Raw genomic sequence first — 19,696 nt, 5'->3', positions numbered from 1 at the left:
TGCCAGTTTCCCAGTCAACTCCTTCCAGAAAGAAAGTAATTGCTCCTCCAGCATGTCAAGAAGCTCAGAACCACACTGAAGTCCCAAAGTCACAAATATCTTGGCTCAAGGGAAACTGAGAGCCAAATCCCATTAGAAGTCTATAGACAAAAGGATGCTCTGCCACAGAGACTCCATGTATGGGGAGATGACTTGCCGATGTGGTTGATCTGCAGGCATGAATGGTGAGGTAGGCAATACCTTTCCCTGACAAGACATTCACAACCTGATCTACAGCTTCCCCCAGGGAATTAATACCTCTTCCCATATACCAGCGGACCATCTGCACCACGCTAAGTCACATCTCTTGACCGTAGAGCCAGACCATCCCTGTCTGATGATGTCTGTAGATGATGTCTGGAGTCTAGTCCTAAAGGCCTGGGACGCTGCACCATCTCTTGTCGGCTTTCACACCATGAGGTGAAGATTGCCCCTCTGCACCAATGGGTGCCATATGCCATTCGGGGTAGACAGATTGGAGAATCCAAGGAAAGCTCCATACCAGTGTCACCAGCACCAAATTCACTCTTTGCCTCTTGATCCGGCCTGTAAGTCTCGTGATCATAAAGAATGGGGGAAACACGTTATTCACAGACTCTCACCAGTCCTGGAGAGCTTCTGCCAGCGGGTGTGGCCTCCAGCTGAAAAATCATGGAAGCTGGTAATCCAACCTCAAGGCCAAAATAGCTATCTAACAGGGGCCCCACCAGCCCTTGATTGGCTGAAATACAGCGGGATCCAGCTACCAAACACTGGAGTTGCTGAGGTGCCTAGAATTCCAGTCTTTTCCGAAAGACATTCTGCTGTGACTGAAATCCTGTTCAAACAGAGCGGCCAAACTCCTTGGCCAACTCTGCCAGAATTTTTGACCTGGTGCTCCCCAGCCAGTTGATGTAACGAACTGCAGGCCCATTGTCCTACTAGAGCAGGATTGAGCAGGAAACCTTGCCCCTTGTCAAACACTTCACTGAAAAGTATCCTAGTAGGAATTCTTAAGCGTTTATGTGTAAGTATTGATTCCTGTTGCAATCAAGGCCCTCCGTTTCTGTGTCACCACACCGTGCTCCTCAGCCCGAGCAACTCTCATCAGATTCTATCATGAATTCTGGAGCTGACCCCAAAATGGGTCTGCCATTCCAGGCATCGATATGGTGCAGCCACCGCTGCAGCTCCATCCTGGCCTTCTGTGTCAAAGCTATCAAAGTGTCATAAGAGATGCCCCTCCTGAGGTGCAAGGTCTTCAGCCGCTGGAGGACAAGATAGTGGCAAGGTACTGAAAAAATGCCCTGAATTGAAGATGCCTGAAGGCCTACAATTTGTGCCAGAATGAGAGCAAGGTTTGGCCCCTCGTGATCATTCTCCGGAGTTCCTTGCGGATCAGGTCTAGTTTCCTTTGTGGTATTCAAAGAGATTAGTGCACGTCATCTATGACGAATCCCAGAAATGACATTGATTTTGCCGGTGTGCATTCTGACTTCTCATTATTGATTACGGATTCTGGATCCTGAAGGACGGATCTCACAAACCCCAACTCCTGAGTCAAATGGTCTGGGTCTTGATTCATGAACAGGATGTTGTCTAGGTATACGATGATCCTCTGGCTCTGTGACCTGAACAGTTCCACCACCGGCTTGAGATCTTTGGTGAAACACCAAGGAGCGAAAGACAGCCCTGATTGTAAGGTTGACCCCTCCACACAAACTGAAGAAACCTGTTGGGGCCGAAAATAGAAAATCGGGACTGTGAGGTATATGTTCTTGAGATCTCCCATCTAGTGTTTGGAGAGCAGGATATTCCTGAGCATTCCCTCCATTTTGAAGTGGTGATGCACCATCCAACAATTCAGTTCCTTCCGTTTTATTGACAGGTGGTAGCACTTGCCCTTTTTCTGGACTAGGAACACATTGCTGATAAAACTTTCAGGTGAATGGCCCCTTTGTCTATAAGAGCATTGCACTGCTTGTGAGAATGCAAAGTCCTGGGGTCTTTTGATCTGCCCTGGGATCGTGTTGAATTCTTTCTGAAACCCTTTTACTGCTTGCAGTACCAAGTGGTCCCCGGTTATTTTTATCCAGTTGTTGTGGTAACCTGCCAACCTTCCCCATGTTTGTAGTTTGAAAGAATGGATACTCCTTACCTGAAGGTCCACCTGGTGCGTTGTTGGCTAACCAAAATGCATATCTGCCACCACCGCTAATTTACAAGTACCCCCCAAATTTTGGCTGATCCTGCCATTGTGACTTTTGAAACTGTGATCTGTGGGAAGGTGGGTAGAAGGCGTGGCCAAATACCCCTTGCCTTCCCTTGCCCTAGCTGAAACCTTGTGTCTGAAGACAAGTTTCATCGATTGTTGGGCTTTATTGAATGAGGAATAGGTAGTTACTAATTTACTCAATTATTTTATGAATGGATCCCTGAAAAGGCCTCCATTTACTGTTGAACCTATCTCCGAGTAGGCCAAATCCCCTAGTGTGGGATCACTATTAATCAGTAGAGAACGATACCTCTGTGTAGATTGCACACTTTGCATTGCCAAGGAAACACTGCAGGTTGTGCCCAACCCTAAAGAATATCCAGAAATATTATATTACCAGTCTCTTTTGCCTCTTCGGCCATATCCAGGATTTTAGTCAATGGGCCTAGTGTGTCCAGGAGCTTATCTGGCAAGCCCACCAGGATCTGTCGATCTCCTTCTTGGTATTTGTAACAAATTTGGTGATGAAAGTGGCCATCTAGCCATCTGTCTCTGGACTTAGAGCAACTCTACCTGTTAGAGCAGATCTCAGATACTCTGCCTTTCGGGGGCACCTGACCTATTTAGTGGTTTCCTTCCTCTGCTGTACATATATTGGGACACTTTTTTTGCCGGATACCACTCAACTGAGTATGGATGGTAAATGTCATCAGGGCGTAGCATATCAGCTGGCTTCTTTGCCCCAACTGTGTTCCCAAAGGGCCCATTCTCTAACCTGGGTAGCTTGGGGCCACTGTTCGGTCACCATGGAATACTGGTGCTTGGTTCCTCCATAGGCTGTCTTCCAGGTCATGTTAAAAAACATCCCCATCCTTGAGATCCCCCATTAGGTATTATCTTTCTTAGTGGGGATAGTGTCAGGAGCATGCTCAACCTCTGTGTCCTCAAAGGATGATCTATGCATATTTAGAAAAGCCTGTTGCAGCTATTCGAAGGCATCAGAGAGAGGAGATTTTGAAAGCCCTTTCACTTTAGATTATTCCGGGCTCCCTGGAGCACCAAGTGGTTCAAAGTTAAGCATATTTTATTTGATTTTAGAGATGTTAGACACACAAATCATCCCGAGGGGATTACTCTGCGCTGGAGCAGTCAGTACAGGTCACAATTCCATAAGATGATTGAAGATCAAACATCCATGTTTTCAAGTGTTTCTCAAAAAAGAGAGTAAGTCTGAGCAAGAACATAGAGGTAAGGGTAACTGATTCCAGTGTTTGAGAGCTAAAACAGAAAAGGAACAGCCACCATTTTATTTATTTATTTATTTTGAAAGTTTTATAGAGTGCGTACCAGACCCTTGGGATATCAGAGCGCTTTACAAGCAGTGATGAAAAAGTATACAACAAAATAGAGACAAGTCAAACCAAATATACGTGGCATAATGTGCAAACAAAGGAGGTAGATCAAAAATGAGTAACAAGTTGTGCAAAATAAAACAAAGGATATATGGCTGCAAAATGTTTTTAAGATAGTATGGTCCCTTCTCATGCAATGATTTAAAAACCAAACACATAAGTTTTAAAATGGCATGCTTTTTTATGGGAAGACAGTGAAGGGAACTCAATAAAGGTTCAGAGGGAGATCACAGGGAAGATTACAGACAAGGCATGCTGCTGTGTTGTGTACCACCTGAAGTCTAGAAAAAAAGTCCTTATTTCATTGCGACCATAAGGAAATTCCTGGCTCACTAGCAACGCCTGGACTAGGGTTTTCTTTGAATGCAAAGGAACCCAGTGAAAGGCTTTCCTAAGCATGCCTATCAGGACGAAACAGGTCCCTGAGATAGATTTAACATGCTCATTCATGGAAAGATCATCGTCCAAGAGAACACCCACATTTTGTTACTATTTTTTTGGGACTCTGGGACAATCCAAGTTTGAATGGCTGCCAGTCGGTAGCTTTCCCAAAGAGTAAGTCTTCCGTTTTACTAGTCTTGAGCTGAAGAAAATTAGCCGTCATCCAGGAGGCAATTAGTAGCACACTACTTTTAAATTTGATTTTGGTAAATTCTGTATTAGAATCCATACTGATGACAAGTTGTGTGTCATCAGCGTATGAAATCATATCGAAGCTGCTTGACTTGATAAGCTTGGCCAGGGGATCCACATATATGTTAAAGAGAGTAGGGCTCAGAATCAATCCCTTTGGCACCCCTTTATCCAAGACCATAGTTTTAGAGTTGTAAGGATCCATTTGTACTGTATAAGATTGCCCTGATTAAACGTTTTCCACCAATTTGAGAGTTCATCCTCTGACACCAATCTCACCCAAATTCTGGATTGAGTGGGATATGATATCAAACGCAGCTGATAGATCAAGGAAAATCACAATATCCGAATTCCCTTGAACTAAGGCAAGTCTGATTGTGTCAGTGGCCTCCACAAAGGCTGACTGCGTGCCATAAAAGGCACAAAAGCCTGACTGGGAGGAATCTAACAAGGTGTTGGATTCTAAAAAAGATACCAATTGTTGATTTACCCAAGACTCCGTAACTTTCATGAGAAAGGGGAGCAATCATATTGGTCTGTAGTTTTGCAAGTCTGTAGGGTCAGCCATAGGTTTTTTGAGAATAAGTCTGACCCGAGCGGCATTCCATTTAATGGGAAGGGTTGCCAGATTAAATGAAAAGTTACATATGTCTGTGATAGGAGAAAGAAGTATTGGAGATAACGTGACTATAATATAAAGATCCACAGGATTTGATCCTTTTAGGCGGATCCAATACTTGTTTAATGGTAGCAGGATTAAAAAACTCCAAGGTGGTAGGCTGAGTACTAGCTAAGATGCCGGAAGGGCTAGTTTTGTCTAGCCACATTATTTGAGATTGGCTCAGGATGGTAACAGGCAAACCTCGGAAGGCCTGATGAAATGTCTAGAGGATGTCAAGGAATGGATGACAGCCTCCTCTTTAAAACTTAATGGAGATAAAACAGAGCTCATGCTCATGGGCCCAGTATCACCAGTGCCATTTATCTCCCTCTGGCCTCCCTGCCTGGGCACCCCCCCTACCACCAAGGAAAGTGTAAAAAGCCTGGGAGTATGGCTAGACAAAAATCTCTTTTACCATCCAGGCCACCAAACTGTCTGCCACGTGCTTTGGCTTACTCAGAACACTGAGGAAAGTTCTGCCTCTTTTGCCAATGGAAGCCAAACAGGTGGCAGTACAGGGCTTGATACAGTCCCGGCTAGATTTTAATAACGCCCTTTACGTGGGTGCCCCAGAACTGACCTTGCGGAAATTGCAGGTTGTACAGAACTGTGCAGCCCGTACCCTGCTACAGATCCCCCGCACTCAGTCAGCCAGGCCCGGACTAAAAAGATTGCACAGGCTGCCGGTGAAGCAGAGAGTCGCATTTAAGGCATTGTGCATCGCCCACCGGGCCTTCTGGAAGACGGGCCCAGCAATTAATGACAACCTAGTCACCCGCTACCACCCAAGCAGGAATCTTCGCTCTACGGAGGATTTCTTGGCCGTAGTGCCCAAAGTTAAAAGAGCTAGAACCGGAGGCTGGATGTTCTCCCTAAATGCCTCCAAGTTGTGGAACTCACTTCCAGCACAACTTCGCTCCAACCCTAATCTGCTCTCATTCCACAAACAATTAAAGACCCTTTTGTTTGCAAAGTCCACCGAGGCCTAGCTTCTTCCTCAACGCCCAGTTCTGTCTAGAGACTCAGCGCTTGGACGCCCGTGGGGCAGCAATCGCGCTCTATAAATCGACATACAATACAATACAATACAATACAATACAATACAATACTTCCTCAGTTAATGGACGTGCCAAAGGGGGCTTGGCAATACTCCTTTCAAATTTATCACCTATTGTTGCCAAGAAAACTTCAAATAAATCCCCCTATTTCTAGCTGGCTTACTTGATTATAGACCAAAAGGTAAGTTTAATTACCTTTTACAACGTTGTTTTAAAAATACGCGTATTATGATTGTTATAGATTTGGGAGAGGAACTGGAGGCATTCGCAAATAAGATGGGTTCCAAGTACTGTACCTTTGGGTTGGAGATTCCAACACGAGTAAATATCAGAACACTAATATCACAGCTTGTGGCTTTTTAGGTTGTTACAGTACTGAACCCCACTTTCGCCACGATTCCTATAGGGACTCGTTAACGAGCTCCTATATAAACGAAATCTGGAATTGATAGAGCAGGAAATAAGAGAAAATGGCTCTTTGGTGCCTATGTTTTATGGAACTGGGCATACTTCCTCCATTGACCACATAATGATTTCAGTAAAAGACCTAAATCTGATAAAACACCCTCAAAGAGGTATTGGAAATAGCAGCCCTTATTAAATCTGTGAGGAGAAATAGGTTTGCCTTAAAATGGGCTGGAGTAAATGAGCCAAAAAACACATGAAAACATTATTATGGAGCAATGGAAGTCTTTTCACAAAATAACTTCAACAATTGCCAAAAATCTAAATATCTAAAGACCTAGGGAAGAGAAGAACAGACCTAGGGAGGTTCAGCTCCCAATGCACTAGAGCAAATGAGGCCCTCAGGAAGGCTTTGCAGGAAACCCTTGAAACAGGGAAAGAAACAAGGATCTATGAATTAATTATAAGATAGTGCTAGCCAGAAGGAAAAAAGGAACTTCAGGAGCAGGCCTGGGCAGATCTAGAACAGGCAGCAGAAAGTGTCAATAGTAACCTGTTCTGGAAAACCGTAAGTTCCCCTTCCTGAAAGAGTATTCTTTGCCAACCAGACCTTCGCATGGAATGGTGATACAAGCGGCGAGGTCTCTGTGCGAACGTGCCCATTCTCTGTCGCAAAGAGCACAAAAGCTTGATTTCAGAATCCCAAGCCACACAAGGAGTCCAGAACCTGAGGGGCAGTGCTTTGGGGTCAGGAACCTGCTGCAGCCGTGTCCAGGGGCTGGTACAGAATGTTGGGGAACCTTTTATGTCCCTGAGGCTCAAATCATGAGGTCAGAAGACTGGCCCTTGGAGCCATTCTGGGGTCCTGTGCTCAAGTGTGAAGTTGTAGTTACTGTCTCTTCTCACCCAAGAAAGAGGGAAGAAGGTCAGCACAGCCGGGCAGCAGTTCTTTCAGAGTACTAGTCGGGCATCGTGGCAGTCCATTCAGCAGCTCAGCAGTCCTTCCTGGCAGAGTATCCACAATCCAGAAATGTATTGAAGTGGTAGTGTCTGAGGTCCAGTATTTATACCCAGATGTACCTTTGAAGTGGGTAGAAGTTTCTAGATGTTTTCCTTTGATGTCCACAGGCATCCTGCTTCCACTGTCATGGCACCAAACTAACTACAGGGGGTATGCAGCCCTTTGTGTGGAGGCAGGACACAGCCTATTGAAGTGCAAGTGGGGCTGTTCTCAGCTCCCCCTCCCGCCCTTGAATTGCCCATCCAGGCACACCTAAGCTTCCTATTGTGTGTGGCTGTCTTGGAGGAATACAAAAAGCTCAACTGTCGGCTACACCCAGTCATGTGACCCAGATACAGGCTATAGGCACTAAATGGCTAAGGACATGTAAAACGTAAAGGTACATGTTCTACCTTTTAAATATACCTCACCCTATCCTCTGTGGGTTGTCCAGGGCCTACCTTAGGGGTGACTTACATGTGTGTAAAGGGAAGGTTTGGGTATGCAAAAGGTTTATTTTGCCAGGTCGAAATGGCAGTTTTAAAACTACACACACACAGGTGTTGTAGGCCCACTAGTAGCATTTAATTTATAGACCCTGGGCCCATGCAGTGGCACTTAACTAGTGTCTTATAAATAAGGTAAATATCCTAATTGGTGACTGTCATACTGCTTTGGGTTACAAGCTCCAGTTGCACCTTGCCCAGCCCCAAGGCTGGGCTGGGCAAGGTGTGTCGCCCACATACCGACGTGGGTTGTGAGTTCCGGTTTGTTAGATGTGAGACAGGCTTTGTGTACCTCTGCGCAGCTACGTGCTGTGCCATGCAGTCAGCACTGCAGTACTTTTCATGATTTTCATGATCGCTGGGCTGCAGCGGCAGTCTCAGCAGAAGCGCTCACCGCTATTGGCTCGTCAACAACACGCAATTGAACCTGCATGCCAATCGATTGCACAGCAGATGGTGGACTTGAGCAGTAAGGTGAACCTTATAGAAAACAAGATGTGTTGCAGCCAATAGGAGTGGTTGTGTACCTGCTCATGTGCTGGTATCATTGATAAACTGACATTCTCACCGAAGTCTTGTCCGAACTGCTGCCACAACGGGGGCAAAGTGTGCACCCCTGCAGGTAGCAAATCACCAGCCTATCGCAACCAAAGTATGGTGGCTGTAAACTCTGCAGGCCCACTCTCCAAACCAATAATTGATAGACAGTCCTAAGCCAACTCTAGGCACACATGGCCTATTCTAACACAACACAATCTACTTTCTTGTTCCAGTGAATCAAGTTGCAGCTCCAACAATTGGCCATCAGGCAAGGGCACTATGGCGGGTCCATCTTGTCCAATGCAGACCTGCCTGCTCCTGCTGCAAATGTTCAGCCCAGTTGTATCTATGTGATATTTGCTGCAAGAAAAAGGTCCCAACCCCAAAACTTCCTTACCCACAAAGCTGTATAAAGGGAGGGCAGGACGCTGGAATAAGCCCCGCCCCATAGAACGCACAGCCCCACCCCTATAACAAAGAAGAAGGTGGATGCTAACACCCAGGCTGAAACTATCTGGGAGTCCCAACTCGCATATCAGAGAGGGCACCACCTAAGACCCTACAAACACACCTGCCCCTAATTTCTATCAGACAAACGCTCGGTCTACCTCTGGTTGCACCCAAAGTGCTTCTCATGCCATGGAATCAACCACCACAAGGGGGGGTTGAGTGCCCTGGAAATAGTGCTAACTCCTAGACATTATATCAGTGAGTAACATGACTTCTTAGTTAGTGTCAATATACTCCCCCTACTTAAGCACACCATCTCTGGCTCACATACGATCGGACGACCATGCCTAGGTTAGGATCTTGAGTCTCCTAGGTGACACCCACAGCGAGTCAAAGGCTGTGCCAACAACCTCTCTTGGGAGCCATGCTCGAGATAGCACCTAAGTTGGCAGAATGGAGGAATTGACATCAATCAAAGATATATCCATATGTGCTTAACATCCCTTCCCAGAGAAAGGGAGCTCTCTCTGTTTTAAATGGAACAACCAGTGTGGTAGAAATCCAGCTGAGTAGAAACCTTTCAACGCCTTTAGAATAAACCAACACAAACGAAAAAAGGGCAGTGTTTTACTGCAATCACATGGCCGATATTGAACCTGAGCATTGGGGCCCAACGGCTCATTACCCCCCGTGACGGCATCCCTAACATTATCAACATTAGGGCAAAAGGTAAACACATTAGGGCTGCAGGCCGTGGTTCACATCTAACAGGTATTTCCAGGAGCGTGGCAGGTCTTAAGAAACTCCTTGAGGCAAACTCCGCACTTGACTACCTTTACAAGGGAGACATCTTATGTCTTCAGGATACTTAGGCCACTGAACAGTGCCGCTCGCAAGATATTACGAATTTTACTCCCCAACAATAAAGTGCAACATCTTCGTCCGGCCATCTGGCTCTCCATCTTCATTAAATATGTTTGAAAAATAGAGGCCGCTGAAATATGCTCAAACTTGTCCGACCTTCGAGCATTGCTCATCAAAGGGCTAAAGAACACACTCCAGCCCATCTAACAGTCGTTAATCAACTCTTACGTCAACACTGCACTGCATCAGAAAAAATGGGCTTGAAGTTCCCTTGCACGTATAATGGAATATCTACTAAACAACTACGCTTCCCACCCTCCCAAAATTGTGGGGGACTTTAACAACAGAGCCCTGTGGATGTCCCCCAAACACTCCAGGCCAACCATAGAGGCTGTAGCACTCCAGAGTCCTAGATTAGTTGCTGTAAAATCCTTAAGAGACCCTCAACCCACAATAAGTACCTCTTCCAACCTTCAGGAATATATCCACCATTGCCTATATCTTTCTTAATAATGCACTGTCCTCCAACCTTTGCAACTTTGAAGTAGACACAACACGGACAAGAGTGATTACAGGCCCCTGCAGGCAGTCCAGCAGTTAGACTCTAATGTTTTGCAGCAATCACTGTTGTTTGGGGAACCCACCAGGGAAGAATGCAATAAGGTCCTTTCGAGGACTAAATGGACTGTACATCTTGGCAGAAAACTGTCCGTGTGGATTGAAAAAAAAGGAGCTGGCATACATCTTTCAGGACATTCATTACCCCGGGGTACTGGAAGGATCTTAATCGCTAAACTTCAGCAGGCACTGGGCGGATGATCTTGGAACCCTTGGAGACGGGACCCCTTCGCTAGAACATCTCCTCCTCTCATTACATTCAAGGAGCTTCTTGTTAGCAAGCGCAGTCTCCTAAGGGCCCTGACGGCCAGAGGTAGAGGCGGCAAAAATCATCAAGGTCATAAGATCGCAGCTCTGAGAGCTGCCCACAGATAGATCGTATGAGAGCAAAGAACAAAGAAAATCAAAGTGGAATGGCTGAAAAATTTCACCTTCGTAAAAGAGTAGAGACATTCCCACCTCTGGAAGTACATCAACCTTAACAATTCTGCCCAGACTAAGTAGAATAGCGTGGCGAAACGGGTGTGGGTCACTTATGTTAAGCAGTTATACTCAATACTCCAACTTCACTTTGTCTGGACCAACATGCCACCTTAATCTCAGAGGCTTCTGTAAAAGACATCATTAATAAAATTAGGGATGACAGGGTTCTGGAACCAAATGGAATTCCCTCCACCGTCTTCAAATCTACATGTCTTCTGGGCTGGGCTCTTCACATCGCTGTTTAACTACGCCTTCACCATTCCAACAATACTGTACACATGGAGAGGAGCGATTCATTTCCCTGTCCATAAAAAGGGAGACCTCTCAAACCCGGCCACCTACTCTCACTTCATTGGACCTTGAAGCAAAAGGCAATGTCTAAATTTTATTGCCGGAGCTGGAATCCTGGGCTTCCGAAAACAACATCCTCTCTTTCTTCCTATCAGGATTCAGGCTTGCTAGCTCCACAATGGGCAATATCTTAGGACTGACACACTTGTCTCGGTGAGCCACCCGGTGCAAGCAACCGCCACTATTATGTTGCTTCTTCGACTACATTGCAGCATTTGGCCAGGTAGTCAGGAGTTCATACAATTGAGGAGAATAGATGCATTGTATATATATGATCTAATCAACTAAGATAATTGTATAATAATTGTTTTGAGGTTTGTATGTAATTGTGGAGGTACTCACAAAGCATATGTATATTACTTCTCAGACTATCCCCTGATGAAGGCGGCAAACGCCGAAATGCATTGGGCATAATGGCAATGTACCATATGGGAATCAATGATGACATTTTGAGAAGCAACCCAAAATAGATGTCATCAAAACATCGAATAATTAAGCAATAAAGCTATAATTGAATCTCTAAAGAACTTTGGACAAGAGTCTTTTTGCACACGGAAATCTCATGTACACGAAAATTTCGCTGACTTGATTCAGCAGCAGAACTAGTGCCCAGGGAGACAGCCTTATAGGTTATAGGGCTGCAACTTAACCTTATCCCCAATTAAGTCATGAATGTTAAACCTGCTGGATTACTTAAAATCATTATATGTAAAACATCGCTGCAACTTAAACTTCAGTATACATACTTCTGGTGGGAAGTGAGTCCCAGGTGTACAGTAAGAAGGAGTTAACATAGAAGGAACTTTATCTACAAGGCAGTGCACGACCAACACTTAGGAGTTTGAATCATTAATTGGGGATAAGCAATATTACCAAGTTTTAAAGAGTGAGCACTACACTTTAGCACTGGTTATCAGTGGAAAAGTGTGCAGAGTTCTATGGCCAGCAAAAACGAGGTCAGCAAAAATGGAGGTGAAAGGTAAATGTTTGGGCCAACATCGCCCTAAGGCTGACCGGTCTAACAGACAGCTTGGGGAAATTGGGGTGTGCTGGGATAAGATATGGTACGGGATAGGATCCGGAACATGCTGGAAACGAGGGGCCTTTGTATTGTTGTCCTTGCAACTTCTCGCCCGATTTTGAGTGGTGAGAATGGTTGAAATCCCACTTAGCTTTCTTGTTCTTACGGCATTTTTTACTTAAAGACTTTGAGCAGACCCTTGCATGGAACAAGCATGGATCAGAAGCACCGTGCAACTTAGAACGGAAATGCTGCTTTGAGCGCGATCTCTTGTGTTTGACAATATAGAGCTTCATTTTGCTCCCTGATCGCCTTCGGGTGGAGGAGGACACATTTCTCACACAAAACTGTGTGTCGTTACCAGAGCCCAGGGGCCAGAGACTCCGCTATGAGGGTCTGTGACTGACATCTGCTTCCTTCAATCGTGACACCACTTGAAACTAGTTTTTCCAGGGGAGACCTCTTCCGCATCACACTGTCTCAAGCATTTCACAATGGTTTTAGGGAGGCCAACAAATTTAGGAGCAGAGAGCTGGATCCATGTTGAAGTTCCTGGGAGGAAAAAAAAAGAAATGTCCATGCGCTTCCTATATGCAGCTTTGATCCGTCACTTTAGAGGTAGTACGAGTTTACCACAGAGCCACATTGCGCAGCTCTGTCATTTTAGAGAGAATTCTATAGATCCGGCCTGTCACTGTGAATTCTAAAGGTGGGCAATCTGTGTTTAGATAGGGTATCCACTCCAAAGAGTGTTAACGGTAAGTAATTCGTTTTTGTGGTACATTATGTCCAGCAGTGAACACTAACCCTTCCCTATATTTCCCTCAAATACACCTGATGTGCATTCATCAACATTTGGTACACATTGTACACTTAGTTTAAATGAAAAAGCATGAGCCAAGACTTGTTTACTTCTGAATCTCATTTGAAGAATGTAATTCAGAAAAAAATATGACCCTTCAGCTGGGTGATGCACAGTACTCGAAGCAAATCCCTTGATCTTTCTCCCACCAGGTCTAAAAATAGTTAGCTTCTACATAGAGCAATCAGAGATCAACAAAACCTTTCATAAAAATGCTATACTGTTCTCCAGTAGGAAAATCCCCATCTCATTTTCATTATTGAAACGGGATATACACCTTTGTCTCTTCCTCCACTTCCTCCTAGCAGTTCTAGTGCACAATTTTCAATGGGTTCCTGCCTCCTCTACACTACATTGCCCTCATTATTTTCATTCTATTGAAAGCCACACACCTACCAAAAACAGTCAATATTATTATTTTGTATTGCATATAATTAAAACGTTGCTCAGTGGTCCAAGCAGTAGCCATGTCTTAGAATAGGAAGATCTAGAAATAGGCAACTATTTGCTCCCAAGAAATTAAAGAAAATGGTTACACCAGCTATATGGGTTTGCATACCAGCAATAGCAGATTTCCAAAACAGCACATAAGTGCTTTCAAAATCCTATCTCATCATGTCCGCTCCTAATATGTGTTGGAATACCCAGTTTGCAAAACCTGCAGCTCTCCTACTCCACTTAGTGATGGGGGACCAGCCTTTTTTCCGATGGCAGAGCAAGCAGTGGGTCCTCTGGTGGAATACTTTTAATGATGCCCTTCAGATATTTAGGCCTGGGTTAGGGTACCTCAGCTGGTCTGCCAGGATATAGCACTAATGTACTGGGTAGTAAAATCCTACCGTACAAGAGCCATTTACTTTTTGTTTTTCAATAGCAAAACTAGAACTTTGGAAGATTGGTTTTGAAAACAAAAAATGTGCTTAGTGGGCACAGTGAACATGGTGCCCACAAAATTCCAGTGAAGCTGCTGTGGCACAGATCTCCACAACCCTGGCGACGATCTCTAAATATGATGGTCTGTACTCTGCCAGGACATGTCCGCTGGCCTAGCGTAATGAAGTTCAGCGAGGAAAATTTTGAATAAGTCCCCTTTGTCTTTTGATAAGAATCGAATGGGACTCATTGCTTTTTTGTAGCTCATTCTCAAAATAGTTCAGTTTTAAATGCGTCACCCCCTGAGTTTTGGGGTTTTTTGCAGTGTTTTAAAAAGTACATTTGATAATTTCTTTAATAGAAAGTTGTTGTTAAACTTGATCAGTGAGCGTGCAGATCTCTCACAAGTACTGCCTTCAAAAGCTCAGCGAAGTCCCATTCTGTTCCCATGTATCGGATATTCGTGTTGCAGAAAAGCTGGTGCTCTTGCTAAAGAAAGCATACATTGTATACTGCTTATGCCTATGTGTATCCAGTGGAATACTTTTTGAACAAGGTCAACATTTACTCATTTGCCGCACATAGAAATGTTTATCTGATGATGTCATCCCCTACTGTTTATTTAAAATCACCCCATTAGTGTTTCGTTTGATAGTAAAAGCATGGAAATAATATAGTGTATTGCTTAAGTACCATGCCGTTAAAAAGAGAAATAAGACTAGATATAAAAAAAAATGAACAGTCAAGCTGTTCAGACTGAGAGCAACATTATAAAGGAATCTGATTCGTTCTGAAGCTTTACATTTTCTTGAAACAGTCAAAGGGCTACATTACCCGAAGCTAAGACTTGGAACTAGGCATTCGTTTTTCAATATTGATGTATGGGTGAGCTTTCTTTCTAGTTTGTATGCCCCCCCACCCCCGAGTTCCTTTTTAAAGATCGGGGGACTCTTTTATTTCAAGTGAGGTGCATATCCGAAGTGTAGTAATCAAGAAAATAATGAGCATTTATGTGAGGCATTTTACCTCAGTTCCTAAGACAGTGAACCGTGGCTAAAATCAGTGATACTCCTCGAGTTCTGGAGGGTAAAAGGGTAATTTGTTCCTGTTTGGATCTGAACCAGGTTACTAATTGAGCTCGACAGCAGGTGCAGTAGCCTACACAATGACTTATACTTGGAGCTGCTGCAGGATTCAGAAGCTTGTAGGTTGTTTGTGTAAACTTTCTTGAGCCATCCAAGAATCACTTCTAAAAATGACCGCTCTGACAGTCGAATCTTTACAGCATTTTTTTCATTAATGACTTACATTTTCTTTTTTTTTTTTAAGGAGGGTGGACGAGAGAAGAGCTTCAGGTACTGGCCCAGGCTCGGCTCCAGGCACAACACGGTCACTTACGGGCGATTCAAGATCACCACTCGCTTTCGTACCGACTCTGGTTGCTATGCCACCACTGGTCTGAAGATTAAACACCTCTTAACTGGTCAGGAGAGGACTGTATGGCATCTCCAGTATACGGACTGGCCAGAGCATGGCTGCCCAGATGATATCAAGGGATTTCTTTGTAAGTTTGCACATTTGCCTTTTATTTTGGGAATAGATGTATCTATCATTCAAGTAATCTTCTCTAAGCAGAGCTTGGAAGCTAGGGCTCCAAACATTCATTTTGGAGGCTGTGATGGATATACTGGAGGGGCTCAAGTGCAGCAAGAGAACATCCATATTCATATAATGGGAAGCCTATTTAGGGGGGAGGTTAAAGGGGACTTCATAAAGATGAAGCCTTACGCAAATTAGGCATTGGCTCGGTCATTTTTTGCCTAGTCAAAACCCTCGAGAGACACATTTTAAAACCTACACTCGCAAAGGTCTGTTCTTTTGAAAAATAATTCCGTTCTTCTTGCTGTTTACAAGACTAACTTTAACCCATGAATGTATTTCACTCATTGATTTTGGCTTTTGTCTATCATGATCATAAATCCGTTGTTTAAAATGAAGAATAGCAGTGTACACAAAATAACATGACTCTTGTCAAAAGCAACTGCAAGTTACTAATTATCATTTAAAGCAAGGAAGATGTGCTCTTCACACATCCCTCCCCCACTTAAATGCTATTTTATTCTAACCTTATGGTGCGAAAGGGTTCAGTGGCTGTACCATCGGCCTTATTTACTCTTATTTAAGATGAGTATGCTTATATTGTTGATTGGTTGCACTCCCCCAAAAAATAAAACCCATTGCTGTGTTAGGAAACTTGGTGTTCTGTTTCAAACAGAGGATTTATGCAGGACCTCGTAAGATCCAGTTATATAACTTAACTAATAGAAATAACACCGTACCGTTTGTCTTTCTCGTGGTCTTCCTTGGCTAGTTAAAACAGTGTTTTTCTTTTTGAAATAATTTTGTGGCTATATCACAAAAGTCAGAATTGTCTGGAATTTTTGAAATTATCTACTTTTACCTTTGGATTTGCAAAAATAAATTATGTCTGCATTTCTTTAAAACCCAGTTTATAGTGCTGAGCCGCTCTAGTAAACTTTTCTTATTAAATCAAACTCATTGGCTAGTGTTTAAGATGTCTATAATTTTAGGACGCACATACCAAAACCATGAAACTTTAATAGAGCTGTTGAGTTGACCAGTGTGTCAGAAAGTTCACTCACTTAGAGGAGAGCAATTATAAAAAGTAGAATGTGCCTAAAAACTCTATAGTTCTAGAATGTCATTGTATAGTATAAATAAGAATATGTTCTAAAACCTAGGAGTCAGACTAAATTGCTATTTTTTTGCGTATTGTTTGCTGTGGCTCTCGTCCTCCAAGTGCCCCCTTCCTTTGAGACCATTTAGCTACGTCTGGCTTCTTTTACATTGTTGGGTACATCTTGAATGTCTATTCACCAGCCCTTATAAAACCTGTAAATATACTTTCTCCATAACAAATTAAGTGCTATTTGTGAGTGACTCAAACGGTCATTAGTCATGTATCGAAAAAGGATACTTCCATGTTTTAGTCTAAAACTATTCTTTAACTGCTTGGTCACACCTAATCTTGTTCCTTAAAGAGAGTCTGCAATACGTTTGTCTGAAGCTTAGCAGATCGATTCTGTTAAAAAAGCCTGTACCCTGGTTTGAGGCATCCTAACACAATTCTTTTTTCTGTGCACTTGTGACTATTGATTTCAATGTGTCAAAATGCATAAGTCGCCCATGTGTAATTATGCATTAAAGGCTGCTTTTTTAGGTCCCGCCTGAGCCAGCGCATGCTCTGCTCTGGCAAGACTTTTAGTAAGTGGGCTTCAGAAAATGCAGTGCTCCTTGAGAAAGGGTTTTGGACCCGAAATGCATCGGAGCAATGATGATTTTGTGATAAACATAGTTAGTTGGATGAAAACAATCCACTGATGAACTTTTGAAACAAGAAATAACTCTAATCGAATAAATTTATAAAATCATATGGAGTCAAATGATTCTTTGAACCAGAGGGAGTGCCCAAATACTGGGATGTGCGCATTTCCAATGTTCACACGTATTTAAGTCTTAAATCTGGCGTAAACGGACGGTTACGCCACCAGTTGGAGCACCTTTAAATTCACATGAATATATTTGTGAAGATTCAATTTCACCTTACTTATCAACAACGCAGTGCATTGCCTATCCCACTTTTGTGTTTAACCGTTGATCCGCCCATCATAGGCAGTAGCACGCATTCAAGATGCAATACGAAACCATATCAAAATCCACAGAAGCAAGAGCGGACCTCCTAGCTTATGGAGATGAGGAAAAAGAACGCATCTACGCATTAATTCAAGATGATGTATCACAAGAGTCTAGCACTCGCACAAGAGAACAATGTGTCAAACATCTCTTATACTTATCTAAACGACGCATCAACCAGCAACTGCACGCAAAGACATTAATAAAATACCACCAAGCCCTCCGCATTCCCCGTGGACTCAGAATTGCGCTCAAACCGTCTTTGTGCAAGAATTCTAAAAACTTCCAAGCCAAGTGGAACGCAATCCTAAACAAATGCAGTTTAGATCTCATACTGCCTATCATCGAAGAATTATCCAACATCCTCGTTGACCTCACCAATGAAATCAAAGAAGTTGAGAAAGAAATAGAAGTGTTCAAAACAACAGAAGATATCACACAAATGCTAGAGGATATGAAAATCCAATTGGATAAACATACAAAGGACATCAACGATAGGAAACTCAGAAAATTCAAACGTGATACCTTAGATTATCAATTGGATGAGGTATATACTTGGGCTGATATCTATGCCCAACGTCGTCGCAATAAACCGACAAGTCAACACACGGATACCTCCTCCTCTGGGAGCGACACTTCAAGCAGACAAACTAAGAAGACAACCCCCGACACTAACAGGGGTCAAGATCAACACAGAACACAAACGGAAGAGAGCGCTTCTACATCCAACACAGGTCCTTTTTTAGAGAGAGGCCCCCCAGAAATCGACGACCCAGGCGAAGTAAGAGAAAAGGAACCAGAAGCTCCAAACACAAGAGGTTCCAAGAAGGACAAAAAGAAACAGAATCGCTAGTGATTAACATCTCTGACATTCAACTTTCAAAACACGAGATTGAACTTCTGCAAAAAGGCACATCGTTTGTTCCCACCTCTTACACCAACCTACTGGAACTAGAAACCAGTACATTTAAACTGACAAGGAAATTAAAGCTACGACACTTTTTTGAGAATGTGATTCCGCCAACTACAGATCAGAAACCGGATCAACTTTGTGGATTACGCCCAACTAGCTCATACATACCACCCACCAGTCACAAAAGTATAGATACATTTGAGACTTTAGTTAAACAAGATTTGGGTAAAATAAACTTCAAGAAAAGAGCTGGGACTAGAAATTTGACTCAGAAAGATAATGACACACTGAAAAAGATCGCCAATAACAAACTGATTAAATGCATAAAAGCTGACAAAGGCGGGGCCCTCGTCGTTATGAACTCTAGTATGTACGACACAAAAATGAATGAACATGTCAGTGGATCTGATACCTACATTCCGCTGGAATCTAACCCCACCTGTTCATACAAAGCCGCATTAATATCAATCATAGATAAAGCTTTTGATACAGGTATCATCGATGAACGCACTAAGAAATACCTAGTGGTTGAGTACCCAAGAAGTCCCACCATAACTCTTTTACCTAAGATACACAAAAACCTGATGGACCCGCCAATGCGGCCTATAGTTTCCACCAAGAGATCCCTTCATGAGCCTGTAGGCAAATTTTTGGATCGTTATCTCCAACCATTTGTTAAAGAATCAAAAAGCTACGTGAAAGACACCACCGAATTCATACTCAAACTGTCAGAGATCAAAATAAACCGACACGATAACGTAACCTTTTGCACTGCGGATGTGAACAGTTTGTACACCTCTATTCCACACAAAGGTGGAATAGAAGCCATCGAGAAAACCCTAGCACACAGCAACATCCCTGAAGCCATGAAAGTTTTCCTGATGGAGCTCATGATTTATACACTTTATCATAGTTATTTTTGTCACAACAATCACTGGTTCCAACAATCATCTGGGATGTCCATGGGCAATTGCGCTGCTCCAGCGTACGCTAATATCTATATGTCTAATTTCGAACAGCAGTACATATACGACAATCCATCTTGGACTGAAAATTTGTTGATGTACGTCAGGTACATCGACGACCTATTCATCATGTG

At 43.4% G+C, this 19,696-nt stretch overlaps 1 protein-coding gene across 2 annotated transcripts in view; it reads left to right on the top strand.

The window, feature by feature from the left end:
* The window catches only part of PTPN21 (protein tyrosine phosphatase non-receptor type 21), a 369,019-nt gene that overhangs the window by 317,658 nt on the left and 31,665 nt on the right, over positions 1-19,696 (top strand). For both annotated transcript variants that reach the window (XM_086937623.1, XM_086937622.1), the window contains one exon: positions 15,300-15,534. In XM_086937623.1, the coding sequence (XP_086793749.1) occupies positions 15,300-15,534 (235 nt within the window). The remainder of the gene's footprint in view (positions 1-15,299; positions 15,535-19,696) is intronic.

This window comes from Lissotriton vulgaris, chromosome 9, assembly GCF_964263255.1.
Source record: "Lissotriton vulgaris chromosome 9, aLisVul1.2, whole genome shotgun sequence".
In the NCBI taxonomy this organism is placed as follows: Eukaryota; Metazoa; Chordata; class Amphibia; order Caudata; family Salamandridae; genus Lissotriton; species Lissotriton vulgaris.
The sequence above is the reverse complement of the archived record's forward strand: the minus strand, read 5'-3'. Positions and strand labels throughout refer to the sequence as shown.